The sequence below is a fragment of the Mustela nivalis genome (assembly GCF_964662115.1).
Source record: "Mustela nivalis genome assembly, chromosome: 18".
NCBI classification, from domain to species: Eukaryota; Metazoa; Chordata; class Mammalia; order Carnivora; family Mustelidae; genus Mustela; species Mustela nivalis.
This window is the reverse complement of record NC_139037.1, coordinates 8,615,604-8,643,583: the sequence shown is the minus strand read 5'-3', so window position 1 is coordinate 8,643,583 and position 27,980 is coordinate 8,615,604. Positions and strand designations below refer to the sequence as shown.

The 27,980-nt window shown below is 44.7% G+C and overlaps 1 protein-coding gene across 8 annotated transcripts in view; it reads left to right on the top strand.

The window, feature by feature from the left end:
- Positions 1-27,980, top strand: part of WWOX (WW domain containing oxidoreductase) — a 958,224-nt gene that overhangs the window by 694,544 nt on the left and 235,700 nt on the right. The window contains exon 9 of one of the 8 annotated variants that reach the window (XM_082711176.1): positions 12,331-14,059. The exons of the other annotated variants lie outside the window; for them this stretch is intronic. Coding sequence (XP_082567302.1) covers positions 12,331-12,399 — 69 coding nt within the window. The 3' untranslated portion in view covers positions 12,400-14,059. Of the gene's footprint in view, positions 1-12,330; positions 14,060-27,980 lie in introns of those variants that run through there. 8 annotated transcript variants of the gene reach the window in all.

Below are 27,980 nucleotides of genomic sequence, written 5' to 3'. Positions count from 1 at the left end.
GGATAAGGCTACCATGAACGTGGATGTACCAGTCTTGAATTTTCACCTGCTCTGAGTAAAACTTTCACAACATGAGAACTTCTCGGATTCCTTCTTGGGCGGAGCCCATAGGCTGCATGGGTTTTGGAACACGTCTTGGTTGTACTTTTTCCTCCTGGTTTAGAAAGCCACTCAGAGCAGGCCAGGAGGTTTTCTGACAACAGTTCACCAGCAAATGGCTCCAGTAGGTCAACCATGAGTTAAGTAAGAAAAAGTAAGTGTTACTGTTTGAGGTATGTCTGGAGTATGGTTTTCACCCATCATTGTCAGGTTCATATAAAATTCCAGGCTTTTGTAGCTCTTTAACTTGAACTATCAGTGGACATTGCATGTTAACTGGAAGCTAAGAGAAGCAAGGAGTTTTGTTCATGGTTAAATCTTATGAAGAAGCTTTTTAAAGCACATTAATCCATTAGTATTCCATTTGAGTTTTGGAATATGGTCACAGATTGCTTAAGACCTGGTCCTGGAAAATTAGATAGAAATAAAGTTTTAAGCTATAGGCACTAGGAAGTGGTTTTTCAATAATTTCTTCTCCTCTAGTTATCCCTGTTCCTAGATTTTTTTTTTTAATAAATGTTATCTCAAATTTCCACTAAGAGGGGCACACTTAGGGGTGTGCTTTGGGGGTAAGGAAGAGCTTTAAATTTTAATAGCATTTCAAATTTACCAACAAGTTGCCTGAATAGTATGGACATCTTTTTACCCAGATTCACAAATAAACTTGTGTTTTTAATGATGCTAATTCGATACAAGTATAAGGATTACACATTAACAAAATGATCCTTTCTATTCGAGTGGGTGTTTTCTGTGGAAGTGCTGCACATACATTTCCTGAGCTTTCTCACGCACCAGGCTCTGTGTTAGGCATTGTCTTTTATGGTTTAATTGTCCTGCCATACCTCTCATGAGGAGTTGTCATCCCTGTTGTCCCCTGAGAGGCTCGGTGACTTCCTGAAAGCTGGGAAGCTGGCAGCACACTCACACCCTGTGACTTCAAATCCTGGGTCCCTGAAATGTCATCATCTGACATTATGTGTCAGGGCCTTCCTGGATCACAGGAAAGACATAGGATTTCTGTTTTCAGAGGAAAGGGAAAAAATATTCAGGCCAGATTTCTGTGTGTCTGGAAGCGAGCTAGGGTGCGGTGGGGAAAGAGAATGCAGATCAGCGTTTGCTTAACTCTCCCTCCTTCAGATTAGGGTATGGACAGCCTTCAGAGCTTGACCTCCATGTCAGAATCCGGGGTATCCCTGGTGATGGTTATGGGGATGGTCTTATTACCAGTCGTGAAGAAGCAGCCAAGGCATAAACACAAAGAAGCCTGAGGACACTGTGTGCAGCAGGAACCCTCTCAGTGCCAAGGGCTCTGCTTCACTCATATTTCTGTCCCCAGAAGCTCTCTTAGTGGGTGTGACCCACTTGTTTTTCAGCTGTTGGAGCCATCATGTTCAGGATCCCCATCAGCAGGATTCCCTTACATGCAGCCAATAGTAAAGCCATTTCTGGATATTTTAGTACATTCATTCATTCCGTAGGTATGTACTGAGCACCTCCCATTTACCAGTTGTGGGCATAGAGCCGCGAAGGCAGATGGAGGCTCTTTGTTCAGTGCACTCAGACAGTCAACCAGGAATGAATGAGCAAGGCGCAAGTTGGAGAGAAGTGATGTATGGCCAATTACACTGGGTAAAGCGATCGAAAGGGACTGGGGATAAGACTAGGCTAATTTGATTTGGGGTCATGAAGGCCCTTAATGACTCTGAGGCCTGAATTGCGAGAGGCAGCAAAGGGGTGCTGAAAGCAAGAGGGGCAGGCAGGGGAACACGAATGCTCAGTGCCGGCTGGCACGGCTGAAAAACAGAAAGGAGATGAAGTGTAATGGTGTGGGTTTAGAGTGAAATCTGATGAGGTTGAAGAGGTGGCCCTCACAGCCTGAGTAAGGAATTGAGAATTTCTAAGCGCTTTGGGCAAGACAAAGGCCCCATCAGATCTGTGCCCATCAAGGGGACTCTAAGTTGAGTTCACGAGGCTCATTACCGATGCCACTAGGAACAGAGACAGTTGCGTATTAGAGTCAACATATATTCTCTGAGCATCTTTTGACCGTTGGACCCCAAATGGGCTGCTGGGCTTTAAAGATGAATGAGAGGCAGTACTTGGCCTCCAAAGGCTTCCTACCTGGAGCAGGTGTTCACCAGGCCCCATAACGTGTTCCATGTAGGCACTAACGCCTGGTTGTGCAGTTGCTGGAATTCTTAATTATTTCCTTGGTGGCAAATGGTTGTCTTTTGAGGGTGGGCTTAATTTTTTTTGGAAATAGCCAGTAGTTCTTTTAAGTCTACTCTTCGTGAATAAAGTAGGAGATCAGATTTTAGGAAACAAGTCAATAAATAAACAAGGTTGACTTTTTCATTTTTCTGAAATGGCCCAGGATGCCTTTTCATCTAATTGTCACATCCTCAAATATCAAATCACCTCAAAGACGTTCCTTGACATAGAAAAGTGTTCGGATTTATGAGTACCCAAGTCTGCTGGGAGAGGTCCCTATTTGGCGGTCACCCTGGCCTTTTGATGGCAATTTGTAATCCTCTGATCTCCAGCCCCCATGCAGCCCATCCCACTTCCCTGTTCCTTCAAGAGATATAAGCCTGATAATCTTTTTGGCATCGAGATACAGATGCTAATTTTGATATTTGTCTGTGCTTCTGCTGAAGCTCTCCATATCTGGTTGGGAAGACCCAAGGTTACCCTGTTCAGCGTCTCCACCCACAGGATGTTCATGGTTAAATGATGGAACCTACATAACTGGAAAATTTAAATCTATTTATATTTTTAAAATCATGGTCCTGAAGATTTTAAAAATGCACATTACTTCCGTCCCATTATACAAAACTAATTTGAGGAGGTCATCATTTTATTTGGGCCATGGTCTTCCAAGACTTGGGACAGTAATATGTTTTCTCTCTTATGCAAATGCACGCAGATTTTTAAGGCCTGCAGGCGTGTGTTACACACTTTGTAAATTCAAGTAATAGAAATGTTTGTGTATATAAATAGAATAAGGAGTATACACTTTGTATAAAATAACTTCTCTGGTATTTGTTTACCCTGATTTTTTGATTTATTTGTTGTCATTGCTCACTATAGAAGAAGAAAAATAAATATGCAAAATACTGGTAGACTTTTAATGGGGTTACTTTCCATCTTAGCTTAGTGTTTCTCCACTGAAGCTGACCTTGAAATCACTTTTTAAATACAAGTCAAAATATGCAAATACCAGAGTATCAGGGAGAGTATGATGTGAGGAGTTCTTTCAAATTCGTATTTTTACATCATTTCCATCTTATATCGTGTACTTTATCTGCTTCCTAATCCCTTAGAATCTGAGGGGTGGGTGTATGGGTTTTCCCAAATGCAGCAATCCCCACTGAGGTTAAAAAACCCAAATGTATGCAAGTATGGCTTGCTTTCCTCTCCTACTTTTTTTTTTTTTTAATTTAACTGTTTTTCCCCACTTTCTAATGAACATGAAGCATTTCCTGCCTAGCGGATTTACTTTCTTTGCTTCTCAGTGTCCATGACACCAGGGTGCCATGCGTCATGCTGCCCCCGTCTGCCGGATGACTCGCTCCTTGTGCCGATGCTGTCCGTGTCATTGCATCCCAAGGAACCTTCCTCTGTTCTCTGCTCATATTTCATGACGGTTTCCCGGAGCCTGCATAGCCCTGATACGTATATATCACTTGTCCCTCCGTATGGCCAGAAAAACTCACAACCATGAATTTCACGAAACTTTATGATTGGTCCCCGACTGCCTCCTCTGTCACGCTTGGCACAGACTCCTCTGCTGGCCGCGATCTTGCAGTTAGATAAACAAGCAGATACACCGAAGCGGTGCGTGAATGAATAGGAAATACCCCAGTTCCAAAGGATAAATCTATCATGTGGAGGAGAGGGTATTCAGGCAAAACATTTGGTTCCGCGGTCGCTTAGAGGATTGGGCCCGTGCTATAATTAATGCCACTAGCAGTAAAAGGACATCAGGGATGTCGCGCGTGTTGATTATTTCTTCATTTTGTTTATCCAAGTTTCCCCGCCTTGGAAGCTCTGTGGCCATTGCCAAAGAAAGCCCTGGAGACAGAGTGTTAGCCGCTGCTCCCTTGTAAGTGCATCATTACCTCGCTCCAAACAAAGTCCTTTTTTTTTCTCTTCTTCTTCCTTTTTTTTGTCAATAGAGGATGAAAACATTATTGGATTCAGGAGTTCATAGGAGTCCTGTATCTGGCTGGGGACGAGGGGGATAGATTTATGAAATGGACCATTTCAAATGGCATTATCTTCCCACAGTGAGGTACACCTTTCATAAATCATGGGAGAGCACTCAGAAAACAGAGCATTTGTTATTCCTCCTCTGCATTGTATTTGCATCCCCCATAATCATAGGAAAGAAGAAATTCTCAGGTTTCCTTTCCTGGGTTGGAAAAGCCAATTAATCCCTGTAAAGAGAGGAAGAAATCTAGTAAAATAAGAGAGTACTTCATGTAAGTCAAGGATTGTGCTTTTTCCTACTTTTTTGGTTTTTTATAAATCATGGTGATTTTTTTCCCCCTGCTTACTTGGGCCTCAATTTAATGATGGCATTAGCCCAGAACTTTGGTTTTATTTTTCACTGAAGACTTCGTGCTGTATTCTGTAGGATCATGGAGAGGAATGTGGCTCCGCTAGGAAAGCAAGTAGATGGGAATAGTGGCTGAGATTTCCTTTGCCTCTGTCTGCCTTTCCCCATCTCAGGACCGGCAGGTACTAAGTCTTTAGTATGTCTAAGCCCAAATTATGGATTGTTATGTTTCTGACATGGAGGACCCTTCTTGTCTGGTACCTTGGGTGAATTTGCATGGAGAGGCAAAGTGGATTCTTCTTTGTCTGCCCTTGGCATAAACTACCAAGTAACAGTCCATTCCCCATAAAGAATTAGGCTTCTTACATATGTCTAGCTGCTTCCCACACTCCCGGCCCATCTGGCAGAATTATACTTCAGTGATAAAAGTCACCATTCTAATTAGAAGGCAACAGTCCCAAACACAGTCTACCCCATGTCCAAGGTTCCCGTGATGCCCTGGAGAATAGTCTGGGAAGAGGTTATGAAAATGTATGACAGTGGTTTGAAAAGTCCTGAAGATAAGTCTACCTCCCCCGGAATAGCATCCCCCCCTCCCAAAATAGAGAACATAAGAAAAACTGACCTCTGTAACCCTGGGGTGGGGGAGGAAGGAACAAAAACCTGCCAACATGTATCATATCAGACAGTTGAGGAAGAAGTCACATTTTAAAGGTAGCTTCATCTCAGAAAATTTGAAGCATTTCTTCCACACATGTGACATGCCAAGATAAAATTGAATTACGTGGATACTTCAGAGGACCTTGAACTTGACTAACTGAACTTGACGGTCATCACAAGACACAGAGGGAAAATATCTCATTGTTGAGATATTTTGAGACATCATTGTTCAGGAAAACGTGAGCTAGAAATTGAGAAATCTATTCATGGTCTTCTTTGTGGTCGCCTGGAAGGAATTAATGCCAAATACCATGGCTGAGGTCCCAGGCAAAAACCAGCTCTCCAGAAGGACACGTTCTGTGCCTGTGCCTTTTCTGCCTGCCCACCCCCTCTCTTCACCCACGGAAATAGGTGTTTATTTTCATGTATGTAATAGAGCAGTCTTGGATTTGTATCAGATGGACCTTGGCTTGAAGCCTGCCTTCTTTTTTCCTTACCTTTTTTGCTTCTGTTTCCTATTTGTAAAAAACAAAAACAAACAACAACAACAAAAAGACAATGAAGGCAACCATTCAAAATTCCTGTAAAGATGTAGCGAAATAATGAATCAAGGTGGGACCACAGAGGAGGCGCCTAAGACACATAATAGTCATTTATTGAGGGCTTTCTATAGGACATGAACTCAGTTTTGTACTTTGGGGACAACCTCTGTCTTTTTCTCCTTAATCTTCAAACTATCCTGTGACATAAGCATTATCATGCCCATTTTCTAGATGAGGAAACTAAGGTACAGGGATAGTAAGTCATTCATCTCATAAAAATCAAGCCAAAGTTCCAAACTCTGATCTCGTTGACATCAAAGACTGTACTCTTGCTTATTACATATTTCTCTTCCGTGGTCCTACCCCTGGGACTGCAAATCCCTTACCCCCAAGTCAGATCACCTGTCCAGGACAAGAAACTCCCAGAGAGAGAGAGACAAGGAAGATGCAGGAACATGAACTTCAAGAGCAGCTGAGTTACCAGAACATCTAAGCTAGATGCTTATAGGGCTACTTTAGAGCTTTCTCTCTCACTATTTCAGACACATCACAGTTGGATCAGATCCAGAAAATAAACAGAAAGGAGGGAAATGGCTCCACCTTTCAGTACCTTGGACACAAATGGAAAAATCTAGAATGAGAGTGGGATACCTAAAGGAAGCTGGGTGTGAACTGGCCATCACAGTAGCCCTGCCAGGACTCTCAAGGTCTTTATAGCTCCTTCTGGGTTCCACCATTTGACTCTTTCCCACCACAGAGCATGACTTGGTTTGTTCAGTGGCTCTCTGTTGACCCAAGAGAGAAAGTGTGGCACGTGCTCTCAAATATGAGGCATCAGTCACAGGGAACCTAGAATCCGTATTAACTAAGCCCTGGGTTGTTGATATCCACTATCAGCTCCAAAGCCTGATTTTTTGGTCTCCAAGAGTCTGTTTCCAGGTCCGTGTTTAGATATTTAAGAAGGTCCTCAAGAGAAGGAGGTTGAAGAAAAAACAAAAACCAAGGATATATTGATTTCTGAGACTTCTTCTTGAGTTTCTCGTGGCGGTGGTACTGTCAGCCCATGATGAGATTGTTGTTGAGTTTGGATTGATTTTTGTCTTTCAAGACTCAGCACAAAACAACCCTTCCTCTGGATAATCTTTTCTACTCCCCCTTCCCAGACAGAGTTGACCTTCATAATTGAGATTCTCTTCTACTTTATCAGCTTCTACTATTTTCAAGTGCTGTCACATTGAATCGAAATAATTTCTTGTCTTTGTCCCCCTACAAGACTATGTACTCCTTGAAGACAGGAACTATGTTATCTTCAAGGTGCCCAGGAACTCTTTGTTGCATCAGTGAAAAGAATCACCTTATACACACAAGTAAGGAGAGCAGAGGGCACAATAACATTAAACCTGAAACATCTACAAACATTGGTGGATGTTTGTAGACTACAGTGGATCTCACTTGCTGTAACCAAATCAAGTAGCCTGAGTTTGATAAACATCCTTGTAAATACTCTGAGTTCAGGGACTTCTTCCCAATCTGGAACGAGTGGCAAGTCACCAGTCCGGATGTTTGCTCAAGCATGTGGGTATTGCAAGTCACAGTATCTGGAACAGGCCCTCTGGAGACATCCCTGGATCCCACTGCTGCCTGTGAACCTGGCTGTTGACCTCTGTAGATGTGTGAGCATGGCCCTGCAGGGGGAAGGGGAGACACCCTGACGCCACCAGGTAGCCATGTGGCTGATGATTCCGCTGGACCCAAAACACAAGAGGGAGATTCTAATTGAAAAAGCTTTGCCTGAATGTCTAGAACTAGTAAGAAACAATCTCGCTGGCAATAATTCCTCTTTCCTTTTCCACGGAATATTGAGGTTAGTCCTTTTCTTTAAAGGGTGACATCCCGAGGTGGACATCTTTTGGAGCAAAGACGCAGTTTGCATTTAGAATTGGACTCTGTCATATGGTTGCTTCTCTTTTTCTTTCTTTCTTTCTTTCTTTTTTTTTTTTTTAAAGATTTTATTTATTTATTTGAGAGAGAGAGCATGAGAGGAGAGAGGTAGTGGGAGAAGCAGACTCCCTGCCGAGTAGGGAGCCCAATACAGGACTTCATCCTCAGACTGCAGGATCATGACCTGAGCCGAAGGCAGTCGCTTAACCAATTGAGCCACCCAGGTACCCTTGGTTGCTTTTCTTAAGTATGTCACCTCAGCCTTCAGAATGAGGCTGATTGTCCTTGCACTTGTGAAATTTACTTGTCGCCTAATTTTAATGCACCTGAAGTTTTCATGCCAAAAGTATCAACTTCAGATTTGAAAGTCTATATACTCTAACCAAAAGTAGGTTTTTTTGTGTGTTTGTTTTACCACTGTTATTTTTTAAAATCTCTTTTGACATTGCTACTCCTTCCGTACTCTGCCAAACCTCCCCAAACACCCTGGACTTCTTGTGTTCTGGTTTCTCCCTTTCTTGTTCATTCAGTTGTGCTCCTCATTTGATCTGACTACTGGGGGGTTTTTTGTTTGTTTGTTTGTTTAAGAATTATTTATTTATTTATTTGAGGTTGGGGGTGGGGGAGAGAATCTCAAGCAGACTCTGTGCTGAGCATGGAGCCAGCCTTGGGACTTGATCCCATGACCTTGAGATCATGAACTGAAATCAAGAGTCAGATGCTTAACCGACTGAGCCGCCCAGGCATCCCTGTAAGGACTTGTTTTAAAGTTGGCGTCTTTATTTCACCCTCCCTGTCTACCCCTCCCCCTTTGCCTTAACATATTTTGACTTGTTTCATTCATTACTTTCAAAACTCCTGAAAATTCTTTTTCTTTAGACCTCACTTTATATGTGTGCTGTCTTTTTGGGGAGAGAGAAGCTGGCTTTAATTGACATGGCCTGAGCACCCGGTAGACTTTATGTCATAGACGCCATGTGTGGAGGCCAATCGTGGCTCTTCCCTTAACTTCCCTTGTGACCTTGAACATGTCTTTCGTCCCTCCATCTTTTCATTGTCGTCCGTCCCTTTAGGCTAATTAGTGCCTAACCCACCTTCCTCACAGGCTTGCTGGGCAGCTCAAAAGAGCACCCACACTGCACGGCACTTGTAAATTCAGCTGAGCTCTGGAAACTCCGGGTCATCACACTGATTGCCTAAATGAGGCGATTGTTCGAGAAGTCCTTCAAACTAATTTTACTTCCTTTTCTCTCCCTCCATCCAAGAACACCAGAACAACTCAGCCTACTTTCTCTTTCTGTGTTTGAAGAGTCCACGAGTTCCGAGGCTGACAGCATGTGAGCACATCAGTCCTCGCACACACCTCCGTGTACAATGAAGGGATGTCAGTCCTCAGCCCAGAGGAGGCAGCTTCTCTCTCCCTCCATCCTGGGGCACTGGAGAAATATAACTTTACTGGCTCCACTCTGCAGACGTATTGCAGGCCTGGAAACACGACCGACACATTTATTTATCAGATTGTCGATATAGTTGGGTGGGCCATTTGGATGAAGGGGTCCACTCCACGGGCCTTGGCAGTGGGCCCTGGGGGAAAGGTAGCCCAGAGCCAGGCTCCGAGCCGAGAACCCCAGCCACAAGGGGCTGGGGTCCTACCTGATGCCCTCCTGCAAGTTGGTTAGGATAGTTTTCCCTCCCAGAAGATTCAAGTGAAATAAAGCTTTAGGAATTGGGAACAGAGACATTAAATATGGATTACAAAGCGGGAATTTCTCCCCCTCAGTCCCATCTTTGCTTCTATAAAGGAGTAGGTTAAAAAAGAAAAGTTCTTTTTTAAAAAAAAAAAAAAAGTCTTACTGCTCAATAAATCCCTGTGGGAAGAAAAGGGGGGGGTGGGGGAGAAATGCACATTAGTCTTCCATTAAAAATAGATCAAAAAAGTACCCAAAAGAAAAAACCCCACAACAATGAAATAAATTAGGATAATACAACTGGAGGCCAGCAAATGAGTTTGCTAAATGTTATATTTTCTCAAGCCACTTAGATTTCTGACTTCCTGTTTCTGCCTGGAGCTCTAAAGGCAGGAACACTGTCATTAGCTTCAAAAACCATTTTTTAGCTCCTAGCTGCATTTATTATCCCCCCCCCCAAGCTGTATCCCTGCATCTATTACAGCACAGGTGCATCTAGCTCTCGAGCGTTAAGGGAGGCGAGAGGAAGGAGGAAGTGCTCCCTTCCCTCCTCACAGGAGCTTGGGGCCGGCCCCGGGAATGCCGGGCTGGGTAGGGGGCTTTCTGGGATGGCTCCCGGCAACGCCGGAGTGTCTCTCCACTACACGCTGCTATCAGATAACCCGAGACCATAGTAAGCCAGAGGATAATCCCTTGCATTTTTCAATAAAGTAATTACTTTGTCCCCTCACTTAGCCCCTTAAAAAGAGCCAAAAAGAATGTGGCACCTAGATGCTATTTATAACCATTTTTACCTCATGCCTCTAGGGCCAAAATTGGAAACCTAATTTTAGATCCATGAAAGCCAAAAGATGTGTATAAGAAGTCTCAAAATAAAATATTCCAGGGCGGCCCCGAACAGGTTCAGCTTGATTTATCTCACGGTGGATATTTAATTATGTCATTGAAAAAACATCGGCAATTAAATCATTATTTCTTGGGTGTTGGGTCCAAGGACATTCTAGAGGAAATCACAGGCCCAGGGAGGAAGGAAGAGAAATGCAGGACGGGCCAAGGAGGCTGCGAGCTGGTTTAGCGGGTGAGTGGTGGCTTTAGGGTTAAACGGAGTGACCTTCCATCGTCCTTCCTGCGTGTCCTGCTCAAGCCTCCCTGGGCCTCCGTCCGCCACTCAAGGTGGGGGGGGGATCCTGCCCACCTCATGGATGTGTTGCGGGCCTTAGAAATGCAGCATTTGGGGTGTCTGGGTGGCTCATTCGGTTAAGCATCTGCCTTTGGCTCAGGTCAATGTCCCGGGGAGAGTCCTGGGATCGAGTCCCGCATCAGGCTCCTTGCTCAGCGGGAGCCTCCCTCTCGCCCTGCTTGTGCTCTCTCTCTCTTTCTCTGGCAAACAAATAAATAAAATCTTAACCAAAAAGAAAAGAAAAAAAAAGGCAAGGCAGCCTTCTGTTCAGCACCGGGCAGGCTGGAGGTTCGTCCACACCCGGCTGCAGTGGTAGTTACTATCTATTCTTGTCACTGATCGGGAGACCTGACACTGTCCCCGCCACCCCCAAACCCTGGCTGCCACCAGGGTTAGTTCACTGCATGACTTCGTGATGGCGCCTAGAGCACTCACGCCTCACAGATCTCAGAGCCTGTGTCTTTTCTGGGTGGCCAGGCTGAAAAGTGCACAGTCTTCCAAGAGGGCCAGAAGTGGGGCTCTAGGCATTTCGCTTTTGAGGACCTCCCAGATCCTGAACAGTCCCAGCCCCCACAGCGACCCCACTCCCTGTCGCACGGATGCCCACGGCCGCTCAGCCTGATTCCCACTGCCTGCTCGTCTCTCCAGCTGTGCTCTCTGCCAAGCTGCAGAAGCCATGGGAGTTCGAGTCCGGGAGACGTGCCAGCTAGTGCCCATTTGTCAGGGGGGCCGCGGCTAGGGCTGTGGTCGGCCGCTTTGGGCCCGTGAGCTTCCACTCTGCTGCTACTCCCGTGGTTGCGTCCCATGAGCAAAGCGCCCTTCCGGGTGTCATCAAGGTAACTAATCGGCCGAGTAACGTAGGGAGACGACTGGATTCCCAGGGCGGGCTCAGGGCGATCACCGGAGCCCTTCAGAGCAGAAGAGGAAGCAGCGGAGGGAATGAGCGAGCCGCGGCGGCGTAGAGGGGACGGGTGCAGCGAGATGGCGAGCGCGACAAGGACTCCGCGTTCTGTTGCTGACTGAGAAGACAGAGGGGCTGCACGGCGAGAAATACAGGCCTCCGGGAGCCGCGTGCCTGCGCCGGCTGGCAGCCAGAACGAAGTGGGGACTCAGTCCTGTGACCGCGCGGAAGACGGGGAGCTCCTTTCTCCAGCCGGGAGGGAAGTGCGGCCCGCAGGCTTACTGCCGCCGGGAAGACGGGCGCTCAGTCCTACAACTGCATGGGACTGACTTCTGCCCCGACTGGAGTGCTCTGGGAGCACATTCTTTCCCCGGGGCCTCTAGACGGGAGCCCTGAAGGTCAGCACCTTGGCCTGGTGAGCCCCACTGTGCCTGGACTTGAGCGATAGAAACGGATGTGTTGTCTAAATAAGCCGATAATCTGGTCCCTTGCCTTGGCCATGAACAAAGCTCCTGAGCTCCCCTGGGGCCTCCTGGGGGGCAGGTCGTGCCCGGCCCTGAGGCCCTTTCGCTGGTTCCCGAGTACATCTGCCCCTTTCGGCGGTTTCCCCTCCCGGGAGAATCATTGCGCCTCATTCGGTGGAATTGCTTTTGTTTGATTATGAGTGTGTTCAGAGTCATACTCAGCCTAATTATTGCTTTTGACTAACCCCAACACATAATGTTGTGTGTCATGCTGTACTACTTTTAATTTCACAGATGAACACGTTTCTATTCTTTAAACCCCTCTCCAAGTCTCGTGTTAACTCCATCCGGACAAAGCGCTGAGGTGTGCTGTGTGTAGGGCTTCCTCCGAGCGGAATGCCATAGTCGCCCGAGAGTCACCCTGCGGCGTCCGGACCGCAAGGAGCAGGCTTTCCTCTTGAGTGGCGAGAGCCTTACGGGGTGGAATTCGTCGCGCTGGCCTGAGAAGGCTCGCCTGGATCGCATGCGCCGCCCCACATCTCCATGACCGTCCGCTCCCGGACCCGCCTTCTCAGTGGCAGCGGCAGTATTTCCTTCGTGTCTCCCCTAGGCCAGGCAGGGCATAGGCTGAGGGCTTTGCAGGCTTTATTCGACTTAATGACAATACCCCCATTTGGCAGATGAGAGGACGGAGGTTCATGGACTTTTCAGAGCTGAGTAGCTCTAAGTTTTAGACATTTCAGCCCAGGTGATGATAGCACAGACTTTGTTCTTAACTACGGAATACTGCGTGTGCTCTGGGGGTTTGTTTTGGTTTTGGTAAGAAAAGAGAGAAAGAGGGGCACCTGGGTGGCTCAGTCGGTTAAGCTACTGCCTTCAGCTTGTGTCATGGTCCCATGACCCCGTGATCATGGGACGTCATTCCATCCCATGATTGAAGCCAGCATCGGGATCCTTGCTGAGCGGGGAGCTTGCTTCTCTCTCTGCCTCTGCCTGCTTGTGCTCTCTCTCTTTCTCTGACAGAGAAGTAAATAAATAAAACCTTTAAAGAGAGAGAGAGAGATCCCAGTATTTTTCTTCTTGAGACATCCTTTTCCAAAACTCCCTCCCAGTCTGTGGACTGCGTGTGTAGTCTCCGACCCAGATGCATTACAGAGTGTGTGTGCGTGTGTGTATGTGAGGGGGAGAGAGAGGGAGGGAGAGAGAGAGAGAGAGATGGGTGGGGCACGGGGAGTTAGTGGTTACTTCCTTGAAGAAAAGGGAGAACAGTAGATTGCTTTCAGTATTCGTTCCTGCCAAAGCACAGTGGCATGTCATTGTTCCAAGAGGAAGGGGCTTGTCTTATCAGCTCCTGATGAAATAGGATATTGGGTTGGAAAGCTAAGTTATAGCGGGTGCACTTAAATTCGAGAGGGAGACACAAAGCAAAAACCCTGGCTCTTCAAGGTCTATTTTTTCCCTCTTTGGGCATACCACACGCATACATATGCATACACAGGTTTTTGGTATTAGGATTTGTGGATTTCTAAACCCATAAATGATAAAACTTAACATGACTTCCATTAATGTGGGGTAAAAATTTGAGCTAACATCCTTTATGCTTGGGTTACACTTTCTGTAAGCATTTTAGTAATAGTTCCTCTCAAGACACTTGGCAGTGAAGGGTGCCTGTGTGGCTCAGTGAGTTAAAGCCTCTGCCTTCAGCTCAGTTCATGATCTCGGGGTCCTGGGATCGAGCCCCACATCGGGCTCCCTGCTCAGCGGGGAGCCTGCTTCCCCCCCCCACTCTCTCTGCCTACCTCTCTACCTATTTGTGATCTCTGTCTGTCAAATAAATAAATAAAATCTTTAAAAAAATAAAAAGACACGTGCAGTTATGAAATTGGGAATTTTCAAAAGAATTCTAAAATCCAAAATCTGCAATTACGGTGCCCTGGACTTTGGGAAACAGAGAAGGTTGGCACCTTTGCAGGGAGCCAGGCATTCACGAGTCATGGGTCTGAGTGTGTCCTTGGATTCCAGTGTGCATTTCCCCAGGGCCTGGTAGCAGAAGGCTGAGGGGCTGCTCTGGAGGGAGGTGTTTCCACCCTATCCAAGCCCTTCTCCTAATTCTACCCCCACTTAACTTCCTCCCAGACAAGAAGGGGAGGGGGTAGGGTGGTAGCAGTCACTAGAGGACAATGAGAAGAGACCAGATGAGACTGAAGTTTTTATTTCCAGCTGGGAGCGACAATACCCACCCCAAAATGGCAGAGGCAGAATGGGGAGTTAATGCGTTCCCAAAATTGGGAAGCTTGGAGGGGTAGATCTGTCACTGTCGGGCCCAGGCGGTCAAACGGCTCTGGCATGATTGTTTCTCTCCGTCCTTCAGCTGAGCTTTGCTCTGCGTCATCTTCGTTTTCAGGCAGTGTCAGCCCAGGAGGGCAGAGATGCCCAACATGGGGCCGCATCCTTCACTTTCAAGTGGCTGGTGGGAAAGGTGTGTGTTGGGCTCCTTCTGGAGAGCTCCAGTGGGAGTCCTGTGCCTGACTCTCATTGGCCCTCAGCGGGCCACATGTCAGCCGCCGAGCCAATCCCTGCGGCCCTGGCCCCCTTGCAGCTGGAGGATCACGTCACTTGACACAAGCTGCACAGATTGTGAGAAATGGTGCAAAGCAGGCACGCCATCTCTGGGAAAAGTGGGATGTGTGTTAGAAAGATGAAAACAGCAGACGTCCGTCAACAGCAGCTATGGTGCTACTGCTCTACCCATTCCTAGAGACCATGAAAATCTTACTTGATGTTGATCTTGCTCTAGACTCACCCCCACTAGAACTGGAGACTGTTGCTCCCAGGAGAGACTCGTTTCTTGTACGGGGAGTCAGAGGATGGAGAGTCAGAGGATGGGGCCCCAGACATGGGCCCATGGAAGCGGGTGGAGAGAGGAGAGAGGGGCGTGCACTGAGTCCTGATGGAGTCCAGCCAGGATTGCAGATGGCAGGGACGGTCTGACAGGACAAGAAGCAGTCCCTGGCCTAAGCATGCCAAGGGTGAGTAGCAGCATCCTTGCTATGGAAGGAGACAGGGCACAGCTGAAGCCAGCAGGGAGATGTGGAGATGGTTTTCAAACTACAGCCAAAGTGATCGTCTCGAAACTGAGATCTGAGTGTGCTGTTTCTCCTCCTTCTACCCCCAATTAAATCACACCAATGAGATTCTATAGCTGTTAGGATAAAGACAGACCCCTGAACATAACCTGCAATCCATCCACACACACACAGACACATATCCCCGCCGTGATCTAGGCCCCTCCCTAGTCTCATTGCTCATGGCTCTCTCCTTAATTCTTTGCCCTACCATGCTGACTTTTTCCTAGTTTCTGGAACGTCCCCCTCTGCCTCCCGCCACAGGGCCTTTATGCATGCTGGTTTCCCCTTCTTTGTCTCTTCTCATTTTGTAGGTTTCTACTTAATTGTCACTCCCTCTGGGAAGCCTTCCTGGACAGCATTAAACCTCTTATAAGTTCTCATAGGTCCACACATTTCCTCTTGAGAGCAATGCTGTGATTTTGCATATATTTTTGTTCCCTTATCAATTACCATGTTTTCCACCAGACTGTGAGTTCCATAGGCCAGGTGTCACCGGTGTCTCCCTCATGCCCTAACGAGGGCTCATCAGTCAATAAATATTTATGGAATGAGCGAGTGAATTAGGTTGTGCTTCTAAGGTACTTTTTGGGCTTCCAGAATAATTCTGGCATTGCAGAGGGAAGCAGGAACCAAAGAGAAAGCTGGATCATGGCTGCATGGGCCAGCAAAGGTCCCCAAATATTCATGATGAATCACTCATTGCCATGCTTTTGCTTTGTTTCCTAGGGATTTTTTTTTTTTTTTCTTCCAGTAGTAGTTGGTGGTGGTGGTAGTGGTTGTGGTGAAACTGACCATATGCTGAACCACTTGGTTCACTTGAACCACACATGACCAGCCCTGACACTCAGACCCCCTAAGTTAGAGCCCTTGGAAAATCCGGCCCTTGTTCTGAACAGATGGTCCAAATAAAATGCAAGTGTTGTCCTTTGGACCTAAACTGGACTGAAGTCCATCTTTAGTCAACACAGAATAATAAATCCGTGCAACCCATCTCTACTGCCGGCACAACTGCATGGGGGTATGTATGCATATTTAACCTACTTTAGAGAACGAACTCTTTTTAAGGGCTTTGCACACTAATTATATGCAGATGGATGCTGCTAATTGCAAACACAAGATTCGAACTTCGTCAAGTTAGAAACCTCTTCATCAACAGTCCCTTTAGGACCTCCACTGTCCTCTGTGCTGTTGGATGGCGCGGACTACCACCTTTCTCACCCAGTGTGCACGAGCTTCCAGTACGGCCCCAGCGGACTCTGTGAGGGCACAAACTTTGTCCCCTTCAGTTTTGCCTAATGTTCAGCTCAGCCCAACACATGCCTCACTTCAAAACAGGAACACGTCTTGAGGTCTTCCTCTGTGCCAAGCATTGTGATGGGCCATGACAGTAGAGATTGCACGCATGCGTGGGTAGAGCTTTTCTGGAATGCCTTGCTCTCATCACCCTGTTCCAAATCTGAGCCAGCCCTTCAGTCCCAACTCACATTCCGCCTTCTCTGAGGTGCCCAGCTGGACGTGATCAGCCCACCCTCCACTCTTCTGTAGCCTTTTGTCTATTGCATTACTTGACAATTTTCACTTACTGTCCTGTATTGTATTTGTTTTCATGCATTTCATTCATAATTCACCAGTCACTTAACTGAGTGCTACTGAATAAAGTCTCTGTGCAAGACACTGCAGCAGACAAAAAGATGGACAAGATATGGTCCTTGCTTTCATGTATTATTTCTCCGATTCAGCAGCGCCATATGTCAAGGCAAGGACTTTATCTTATTCTTTTTCTAGACATCTTTTTTTTTTATCACCCATAAAAAGGCATGGCAGAGTAGGTATTATTGCACATTTTTTGGTAGATGGATGGATGGATGGATGGGTGGATGGATGGATGATGAATGGACAGTTACATGGATGGATGGATGGATGGATGGATGGATACATGTACAGATGAGTGGTTGGATAGACGGATAAATGATGCATAGTTAGATGAATGGTGGGATTTTTATATTTTATTGAAAATCTGTAATGATATTCTACTGGCTTACTAGAAATAACGTAGCTGCCCAAATGTCCAGTTGCCCTTCTGTACTTGTGAGCGTCAGCGACGTGCCAAGCCCATGCCAGGAACCAGAGATTAGACACACAAATAAGAACAATTAAGATACACACCCTGGCCTTGAGGACCTCTTAGTACAGGGGCAGAGGCACATAAGCAAATGTCTCTTAACATGGGATTGGGGGTGGGTCTGGGGATGATGATACCAATGATGTAAACACCACAGAATGCACATACTCCCTCTGTTTGTTCCTTCTTGATCTGGAAACTCTGCAGAGAGGAGATGACTGTCAGAGGCTGTATAGGACTTGCCCCATGGGAGAGGGGAGGCATCAGGGTCAGGAGGAGAGACTGCAGGTGTCACAGACCTGGGCTGCTTCTGATGAGCAGGAGAGGTGGTCTGCGATGATGTTCTGCTCATCTTCAAGAATGAGCCACCAATGTCCCTCGCTATCTGAAAGAGCTGTTTTCTCCACACACGGTGTCCAGGAAATTGGTCAGGGTTGTGCTGTGACACTCAGGGCAAGCTCAAGATGAGGGGGAGTTACAAGGTCTAGGGTCTCAGATTTTGTTTTTACTGGACCATGTGAATACAGATTCCGGTGAGGACAGTAAAAGATTCTCTTCAAATAGGGACACTGAACTGCAGTTAATAACTGGATGTTTTTACCATGGTATTTTTCAAATATGCTTTTTATTAAAGTTGTTTCCTTTTTTTTTTTTTTAAATGGGCTTTACTTTTTAGAGCAATTTTAGGTTCAAAACCAAACTGAGAAGAAAGTATGGGACATTCCCATATCCCTCGCCCCACACATGCCCGGATTCCCCACCAGCCACATCCCCCACCAAATTCATTTGTTACCATCGAAGAATCTACCCTGACACGTCATTGTCACATATATGACACACATGTCACCTAAAGGCCATACTTTCTATCAGGGCTCACTCTTGGCATTGTTCACTCTGGGGGTTTGTACAAATGGATCGTGACCTGAACCCATGATCGTGGTATCGTGCAGAGTAGTTTCACTGCCCTAAAAATTCTCTGTTTTCGTGTGTGTGTGTGTGTGTGTGTGTGTGTGTGTTTGGGACATGCCTCAGAAATTCTTTTTGAGTTTTTATGTTTTGAAAGTGTACCACAAACACAGTTTGAGCTCTCCTAAGCATTGCCCCAGATCCCTGGGGAGAAAGAGGACAGTCAGCCGGGGTCTGGGCAGGTGGGCTCAGAAGCCGTCAAGGGACCTGTCTCAAACTCAGAAGTTTGAGCCGCTCAACATTCTGAGAAATAGGGTGTTTCCTAAAGAAGGTTTGCCATCATTTCTGAGTAATTGTGGTCCTTCCAAGTACGTGAGTATCTTTAACAAGAACAAATCTGCCGGCAGCTTGAGGATTCTGTTCAGTCTTAAAGATCTCAGCTTGTTACCATGTGCTTTACCTAATAGACTCGTCTCAAGTGACGCTTTATATCATCCTTTGTCTCTAAGTGAATCGCTGCTAGGAAGATAGTAAACACTCCAGGTTTATACTCAGAAAGTCAAATATGCCACGAATAGTTGCATTCTGAGGTATTTGCACTTTAAGAGGAAATATTTACTGACACCGGGGCACCTGACTTTTCTAACAAACCACACCACCATCCCTTTCTATGAGCAAATAAGTGGTTGTGTTGAACTATCGACATGCATGATGGCCAGATGAATTATCTGAGGAAAACTTAGCATCTAATGATCTCTTTTGAGATCACAAGGAAGAATTCTATTTTCTGGAGCCAAGGTATTTTTTTTTTCCTCTTCCTTCCTTCCTTCCTTCCTTCCTTCCTTCCTATTCCTCTGCAGTTGTAACAACAGTCACAAATGTGAGTGCTCTGGGCTTGAACTTGTCAACAGTTAGTGGCCTGCTGTGGAGATAGAGATGTCACCTGTCTTTGGGGCCAAGACTCCAGAGCAGGTGTTTCTGTGGGAACCGGGGGCCTCAGCCACTGTGCACCTTTAATCTTGGATCTTCTTTCTGGTGAAACGCCCGTGTTTCATAACTCAGTCACGTTGCTGAGGGCTGTCTCTGCAGATAGATTCTATCTCTAAGAACTTAAGTCACAGGATTTTCAAACAGTCACTTGATTTATGTACGTGAACCTCTCACTCAGGAAAAGAACTTTATTTGGCAAGCACCATATGAACAGAGGTCTGAAAGAAGAATTAGGACTCCCTTCTCCCTTTTTAATCTCAAAGGTTTCCCTGCACGGGTGTGGACAGGGTGCATTTGTGAATTTGCAGAGAAGATGGGGGGGGTGTGGGGGGGCTGCGGTGCGGCATGGCCGATCCCACTTCTTCACTTTCTTTTGTTTGTGCGACAACTCAATTCACTGTCACCACATCAGCACATTTTGCTGCAAATCTCAGTGCCCTCTCGCTTTCGTTTTACTTAATGCGTTTCTGCGTTTACCCAAGGCCACAGGAGCTGTTTTCTCGCGAGTAGCATACCTGCCTCAAATAACTGAAATTGCCTGGGTCTCGGCATCAGAGCCTTCATATTCTCCCATATATTATTTGGTCCTATTGTTCCTTAACTTGCTCATCATTCACACAGTGAAGGAAATTCCATTTGGTCCTTTTAAGACCGCCAGACTCGCTGACTTAAACACTCAGCCCCGGTTACTTCTGGATATTTCAGTTCTTTATTGAAATGGTCCTTTTAATGTCATCTTTAATTTAATCAAATAGTGTCATCAAAATAACATTTACTCTATTACTGCAAATTCACTGCATTATTAACTAGTGTAACTAGACAAAAAAGATGGTACAAACCCCCATGGAAATATATACTTACTGTAAAAATGGATACAGTTCATAGATGTTCTATATTTAATTTGCAGTTTCAAAGCACTCTCTATGGAGAGGTTTTATGGTTCTGAAATAATTTAAAAACACACTTTACTACAATCCATAGCAGGTAGTTTTTGCCAATTTGGAAAGTTATGGTGCCTTGTACTTTCCAAAGTAACCTGAACTATATTTCTTACAGCGATGTACCTCTCCCATTACAAACGAGCGTCAGTCTTCACACCACAGGTGGTACAGTCAAGGACTTGCTAGTTTTCTCTCAAACAACCCAAATATAATAGCATAAATAGTTTTTCAGGTACCATTGGAATCCAAGTGGCTTGATGAAAAATACCAGCTCATTGATGCCATTTTGGAGAATTTGATCAGAAAACAGGTCATGCTTGGGGCAGGGGTAAAGGGTAAGAGGGTTGTGCAATTTAAAAATTCCTCCTTTGATTCAAGAGAATAACATGGACTGGGAGACAAGAGTTCTGGGTTCAAGACTTTGAGCAAGTCATTTGCTAGGCCTTAGTTTTCTTATCACTGTAAACAGGGAGTTCTATGATAGTAAGACACTTACTATCCAAATAATCCAATATTTTAAAAATGCTATCTACTCACTTTGTATTGAGATCAATAATGCCATCTTCCAATTAGAATTTTTTTATTAGAATTTGCTATTAGCTACTTCTTTGTATAGTATAAAATTAAAATATCAGTGGTACACTTCTCTTTCATCTCCCTATCAAGAAATTCTATTCTTAGAAGGATATTGGGCAGACTTACAAATAAGGGTGTGGAACTACAGTCATTTATTTTCCAAAGGCATATATTTTTCACCTGTTGCTGTACCTGCCCACCAACCAAGTGCTGCATGCTAGGCCCTGAGGAAACAAAGACAAATAGGTTCAAGGTCTCTGTCTTACGGAATTTAAAGTCTAGTAGGGAACACAACATTTGAAGAGAATGATGAAGTAATTCAGATGTTAGAATGAAAGTCTTCACAGGGTCAACCATTCATTTGTCCCATCTGCCCGCCCATCCACCCATCCATCCATCCATCCATTTATCTACCTACCTACCTCTAGGATGTCCGAACCATCAGTGCCAAATCACAGTGAAATATGAAGGCTCTGGAAAATCAAAGAACTTGTCAAAGTCTGTAGAATGAAGTGGAGGTCCAGGATACTAAAGAGACCTCATATAAATATGACATGAAAAGGTCTGGAAACCTTGCGAAGCAAGAGTCACAAATTGATGAATCTGAGAAAAGTGGGGGTAAAGATGTGCTCCATCAGTGGTTCTCAGCCCTACTGGAATCGTCTCGGAAACTGTAAAAAAGATCCCAGTGCCCGGGCTCTTCCTCTAGGGAGCCCAGCTTAACTGGGTTAAGTTCTAGCATGGGCATCAGGATTTTCAAAAGCTCCCTAGGTGACTCTAATTTGCAACCAAGATGGGAATAAAGGATATGTGGGAGGGAAATCTTCCTGGATGATCAAAGGAGATACCAGTGGTGTCTGTGACTTTGGTGAGTGGGTATATGGTGCATGGGAGGAGGGAGACTAGTTTAATGGGCAGCTGGTGGGGCACATGCCATGAAGGTGAGGAGAAAGGCAGTATGTCATTGAATTGCACAACAGAGACGAGACTCAGGTAGCAGGACTAACCCCAGCTACCCATGTTTTGTTATAGAGAATTGCTGATACCTGACTTGTAATGTTTGAGCAAAACTGGCCATAATTAGGGTCACAGGTCAAAGACACCCTTACTTCTGATTAGGAATGACAGAAAATGATAGGACTGGAGCTTCCTATCTGCTTGCTTAGTGCTCATCTTGGGACATTCAACAACAAATCAGTGTTTGCGGCCAAGTGCCTGGCTGACATCACTCTTCAGTCACAGAGGCAACCTTACTACTTAGCATGAAAGGCAACTCTTACCCAATGGAAATCATTCACTTGGCTGAGGTCGAAGCCATTGAGAATTGCAAAGATGCCTCATTTTGTCACATTCTTTCCAGGGAAGGACTTACATCCATGACTTAGCAGATATTTACTGAGTCAGGCACTAACGGGCATGGAACAAATTCAGTGGTAAGAAAGAGAAAAATGGTCTTTGCCTTCTGAGATCTTGCAATATGGAGGGGACGGGGGCTAGATAAAGAAACTCAATACAGTGCAGCAATCATAATAATTCCTATGTCACCAGCCACTGTTGTATGGATCTATGACAGAGGTATACAGCAGTTAATCTAAAAGGAGCATATCTAGCTTTGGGAGTTCTTTTCAATTTAGTTGCTTTATTTATTTATTTATTTATTTTTAAATTGGCATAATCTTTTATTGAATCTCTGTCTTGGTTATCCTATCTCTCTCTCTCTCTCTCTCTCTCTCTCACACACACACACACACACACACACACACACACACACACACGTTTTGAAGACTTTACATTAAAGGTACAGAACTTCAAAACCTGTGGATTTGCTTTGGTATCCAAATCCCCTAACTTCCTCATAACAAAGAATCTATAACATATTCTCCACAGGGTATCTTTGGGGGGAAGGAAATTGCTCACTTGTAATCGGACATCTCAGAAAGTAATCAGCTGCATAGATTGGCACTTTGCCGACATGCAGACCCGTGAGACTTGGGTGTTCTTAGCTGAAGGTACAAGTTCCCTTGAAAAAGAGACTCAAGCCAAAATGGTTTGTTCCAGATCATACTCTCTTTAAAATTCAGGCAGTCTTTCATACAGGATGGGTGATATCTGAAAACAGGTTTATATAGGCTGGTGAGAAAAAGGGGGACATTACCATTATAAGTGTTTTTTGGCGGTGATGATTATATGATTAGACTGTTGATCATATAGTTAAACGTGGCTAAGTTGGTGTGTTTTCTGTAAAACTCACTGGTGTAAGGAAATTTTGTTTTTGACCCTCAGGGAAGGTGCAGTCTGTAGCATGGCACACAGAAAGTGCTCTATGGCTATGGAGTTATAGGACGGATGGATGGATGGATGGATGGATGGTTGGATGATAGATGGGTGCATGGATGGATGATGGATGGGTGGGTAAAGGGGTGGCTGAACAGTCCTGTTCCCCTTAAGGAAATCTTCACAAAGAAGTCCTGATTCTCCAGTTTGCACATGCAAGGGAATCCCCAGTATGAGCTTATTAAAATAAAAATATTTAGGGGTGTCATTCCCAGATTTTCTGACTCAGTAATTTTGGAGAGAACTTTGGGGATCTGTGTTTTTTAAACAAGTACCCCAGGTTATCATGGTATGGGTAGGTAGTCTCGCCCTTCTGGATCCTAATTCATCTCTATTCTTACACTGACTTTTGTTTTATTGATTTTGCAGAAATCATTATGTAGTTCCATTTTGTCTGCATTTTGAAGGAGCTGCATTCAAGTTTGTATCAAAGGCAGTTTGGAAGGGATTTGGGGGAGAATTGGTGGCCAGGTCTGTTGCTATCCCACTGGCACCTCCTTTTGGATAATCCTGAAGAAGCCCAGGGGTGCCTTCTACCTTTGATCCGGTGGGCCAGTCCAAAAGGAAGCTTTGGAAAGGGATTATATTAGGGTGAATGAGAATGAGAGGTTTGTCTTCTGAACTGGATTATTTCCCAGAAGAGGGAAAGCAGCCCCTTGACCAGGATTTCACCCTCTAGGTGACTCTCCATGTGGTATGGTTTGGACGTGGCTTCTCCTTCTTGATGGCTGAATCTCATGCCAGAGGACAGGAATTTGGGGTCAGTGGGGTATCATTTTTCTTTCCTGGGAATAATCTGATTATGAAGGAGAGAAGACAAGGCCCAAGGGTGCTGGACAAGGGCTACTAGATAGCTGAGGAGTTTCACACATTCGTGATTTCCTTGTAGGCCAAGTTTACTCTCGGGGATGACAGTCATTTTCCAAGAAAGTGAGATTGCTTCACATCGCGTTTAAAGGCTTAAATAATGTATTCTGTCAGACAATTCTCTGAAATGGTTTTCCAAGTGAATGCATCAGAAAGTGCCTAGAAAGAATGCCAGCCACGGGGAGAGGAGGACATTCAGAAAATGTGAGCTTCTCGAATCAGAATGTAAAAGGAGGTGTACCAAATACACGGTAAGGGGCACACTCATTAGAGCCAGTTCAAAGAATTTGTACACCCATGTAAATTATTTATACATCTGTGTAAACACCACCCCAATCCAAATAGAGAACATTTCCACCATCCCAGAAGGCTCTCCTATACCTATTTCCAATCGATAAATCCCATCATTACCAAGAGCTAACCACTGTTGTCATCTCTTGAGTTTTATATAAAGAGAATCAGCCAGCATGCACTCTTTAGTGTCTGGCTGCTTCTGCTCCTCGTGGGGTTGTAGGGGGTGAATGAGAATGAGAGGTTTGTCTCATGGGGTTGTAGGATTCATCCATGGTATTTCATTCTTCTCTACTGCTGTGTAGTATGCCATCCATCCAGCATATTATTTATTATTTGTTATTATTATTTATTTTTTATTATTAAAAAGTCAAACATTTTATTTATATATGTATAAAATATATGTTTTATATATTTATTTTATTATTATGAAAAAGTCAAACATGTTTAAAGAAGAAAGAATTACATAGTGAACACTCATTGATTTGACAGTTGATTTGACAATTAACGTCTCTCTACTCAGACCTTACCCATTTATCCGTCCCTCTAACCATCCGTCCCTCTACCCATTCATCAGTCCATCTTAGTTCCCCATTCATTTCCAAATACGATGCAGACATCAGTCACTTTTTTCCTAAACACTTGAGGAGGTGTTTCATTATTGCATTATTGAACTAGAGTTTGGTATTTGTGTGCAATTTTGTTGAAGGTACACTTTTTTTTTTAATAATTAGAGTGATATAATGATAAAACTATCAAGAACCAGCATTTATTGGGTATGAATTTTGCACCAGGCATTGCACTAAGCATTTAACATGTGTACATATATTTTTACTTCCGTTTTGAGATACGGAAATGGAGTCTTGAAGGTGCTATTGATTTGCCTATGGTTACGGAGAAAGCAGATCAACCCTGGCTTGGGGCTGAACTCCAGAGCCAGTTTGCCAGCACGTTAATTTGAGTTGAAAAGCTTGGATTCAGTGCCCACCTCGGCCACTTACCAGTTGTGTGATTTTGGGCAAGTGAACTAACCTGAGTCTGAAATTTACCCAAGAGTAAAATGGGGATGATAGTAACAATGCCACGAAGTTGTAATTGATGACTGAAGGATACTTGTAAATGTCTAGGAAAATACCAGCCTCCTTCAGATTCACAATCTCACACTTTCCAGTAGAAGATTCTGGAACCCTTGAAGTCTCTAGAGCAAACTGTGTGACTCTGCCTAGTTTTGTTGGTGCTGTTGTTTGTTTCGTCCTCGCTGAATTGTGATTTGATTCCATTTAAGCAGTACTCTGCAAACACGAACTCTGCTCTTCTCTATCTGTTCACTCAGTGATGTTATAATATCTAGAGGCTTATTGATTATTTGTTTAATTCTATTGTGGGCACAGGAGCAGTTTTTAGATTAAGACTATTAGATTTTCCCAGACGGTATTGCCGTGGTTTATACAATTGGACGAAACGGGTGATCTAATTTGGACTCAATTTGCTCCAAAGTACAGCTGGAGGAAGGAGGAGCGGTGATTCGGTTCTGAGCCTGCGAACAAGTGGAAAAAAGTTATCTCCAGGTGATATCTCTGTGCCTCATCAATTCCAGATATACTGCGTGAGCAGGTCTGAGAATTCAGAGCTTTTTTTTGCTTGGTTTCTTTTCTTTTCTGTGAGCTAAAGAACCTAGCTTTACCTATCCAACTGAGATATTAAACCCACTGATATAATTTATTTTTCCACGTGAAATATCTCAGAAAAAAAATAATAAAGTACCAGGTTGAGTTTTCTTGAGGCACTGGATTAAGAGGAGATAGTAGATATGCCAGAAAAAAATTGTTCCCTGATAGTTGCTTTGGATGGAACCAAATGGAAAATGATTCTTTTCTTTCACTATATGCTCCCCACCCCAGCATCCAAACATAATTTGATCATACCAAGAGAAGGTTCAGTTCTGCATTTTGCCTTAACATTACAACACAGTTCCAGGATATTATTGACTCTTCATGAATATCATTTTTAATGATGGCTATAAATTCCATTTATTGGCTATTACGGTAGTTTATTGAACCATTCCCCTAATATTGAAAATGTAGATAGCATCCAGATTTTACTTATTATAAATAAAGCTAAAAAGTAGCATGTGAGTGTTTTGAATTAATAAATATATAATATTCCAGTGTTTCCTAAGATTAGATTTCCAGAAATGGAATTCCTGTGTCAAAGAGTATATACTTTTTTAGGGACTTAAATATATTGCACAATTATTTTAATGATGTGTCAGTGTCATCGAAAATGATGTTTTGGGTTCAAATCCCATGTATTGCCTATTCTATGTTTGGGAAATTACTGAACCATTCTGTGCCTTGGTTTCCAAATGTGTGATATAGGAAAAATAATACCTATTTCACAGAGGTATTGTGAGAATTGAATGAATTAATATAGATAAAGCTTGTAGAATGTGTCTGGCACATAGTCAGGGCTTAGTAAATATGATCTGTGACTTTATTATTAACTACTATTACTGCCTTAATTGGGGACGGATCTGTGGAAGACATAAAACTCATCCAAAGTCTCCCCTTGATCCATTGTTTCCATTTCTTCCCCTCTAGAACTTTCCCCATAGTTACACACCTGCCCCTAAGATATCCCAGGTGGGTTTCAGCCTGTTTTCCCAAGGTTAGCTGCCTCTCTGAAAAGCTCGTCAATACTGAATGGTATTGAGAAAAAAAAGGCAAAAAATAATGTTCCAAGCAGACGAATCCACCCCTGAACCATTAGGAAGTGAACCCCTCCTGGCCACCCGCGTTCTTGAGGTCGATTGGCCACAGGATGGGGCAAGACCAGAACCAAACAGATTTGAGTCCCTTGGTTCAGGTGGGTGTTGGGTCCCCACATCCCCACATCCCAGGATCAGTTGAAGAGTCTGATCTACCATCCCGAGCTACCTCGGGCTGCTGCGGGCAGTGGCATAGAGCTCTGAGTCTGGGCCGGGCCAGGCGTTGTCTAGAGAAGCAAGAGGTGGGGGGTAGGCCGGATGGGAGCGGGTTCACATGAACAGGCCCTATGGCTGCGTCCTGGGACACAGTCATGGCAGCAGGGTGAGGAGGGGGAGGTGGCAGCCTTCTTACAACTCGCTTCCCCCGACCCTCAGGCTTCTGTTCTTACCTGTCATGTAGCACTTACTCCAGTGTATCAAAAGCATGTGTGTGTGTTTAATGTCCCTTTCTTCTGAGTTCTCTAAGAGTAAGGAATGGGTCTTACTCATCCCCTCATTTCCGACTCCCAGCATAGTGCATGGCCTGTAGGAGATTGTCTCTGCAGATGAGTGCGTGGCAAGTGAATGAATGAATGGGTTATTTCCAGACTATCTTGAAACTACACCCCATGATCCTACCCACACAGACTCTTTAAGAGCACTGAGGCCGCCAGACTCGGACAGGGCTCTACACCCTCGGCATTCAGTGTGGCTGGACAGAAATTGCCATTTGCTAATTGGCAAAGATGCCAGGTTCTGGTGGGACCAAGCCATTCCCGACGGGGTTCTCGCCAACATTGCAAAATGGGGCAGCAGTCTTAATTACGGGTGCAGTTGTGTTTCATTGTTAACCATCATGAGCAGAGGGACAGTATGATGGCTGGGACCAGTTCATTTCACATGTAAACTCTGACCTCAGAGCAGGAGGGTGAGCTTTTCCCAAGGACCTTGTTGATGGTGACAATAAGCACCAGCCCCAGCTGCCAAGAGGCCGATAACAGGAGAGCAGAATGTGTCTTTTCTTTCTTTCTTCTTCTTTTTCT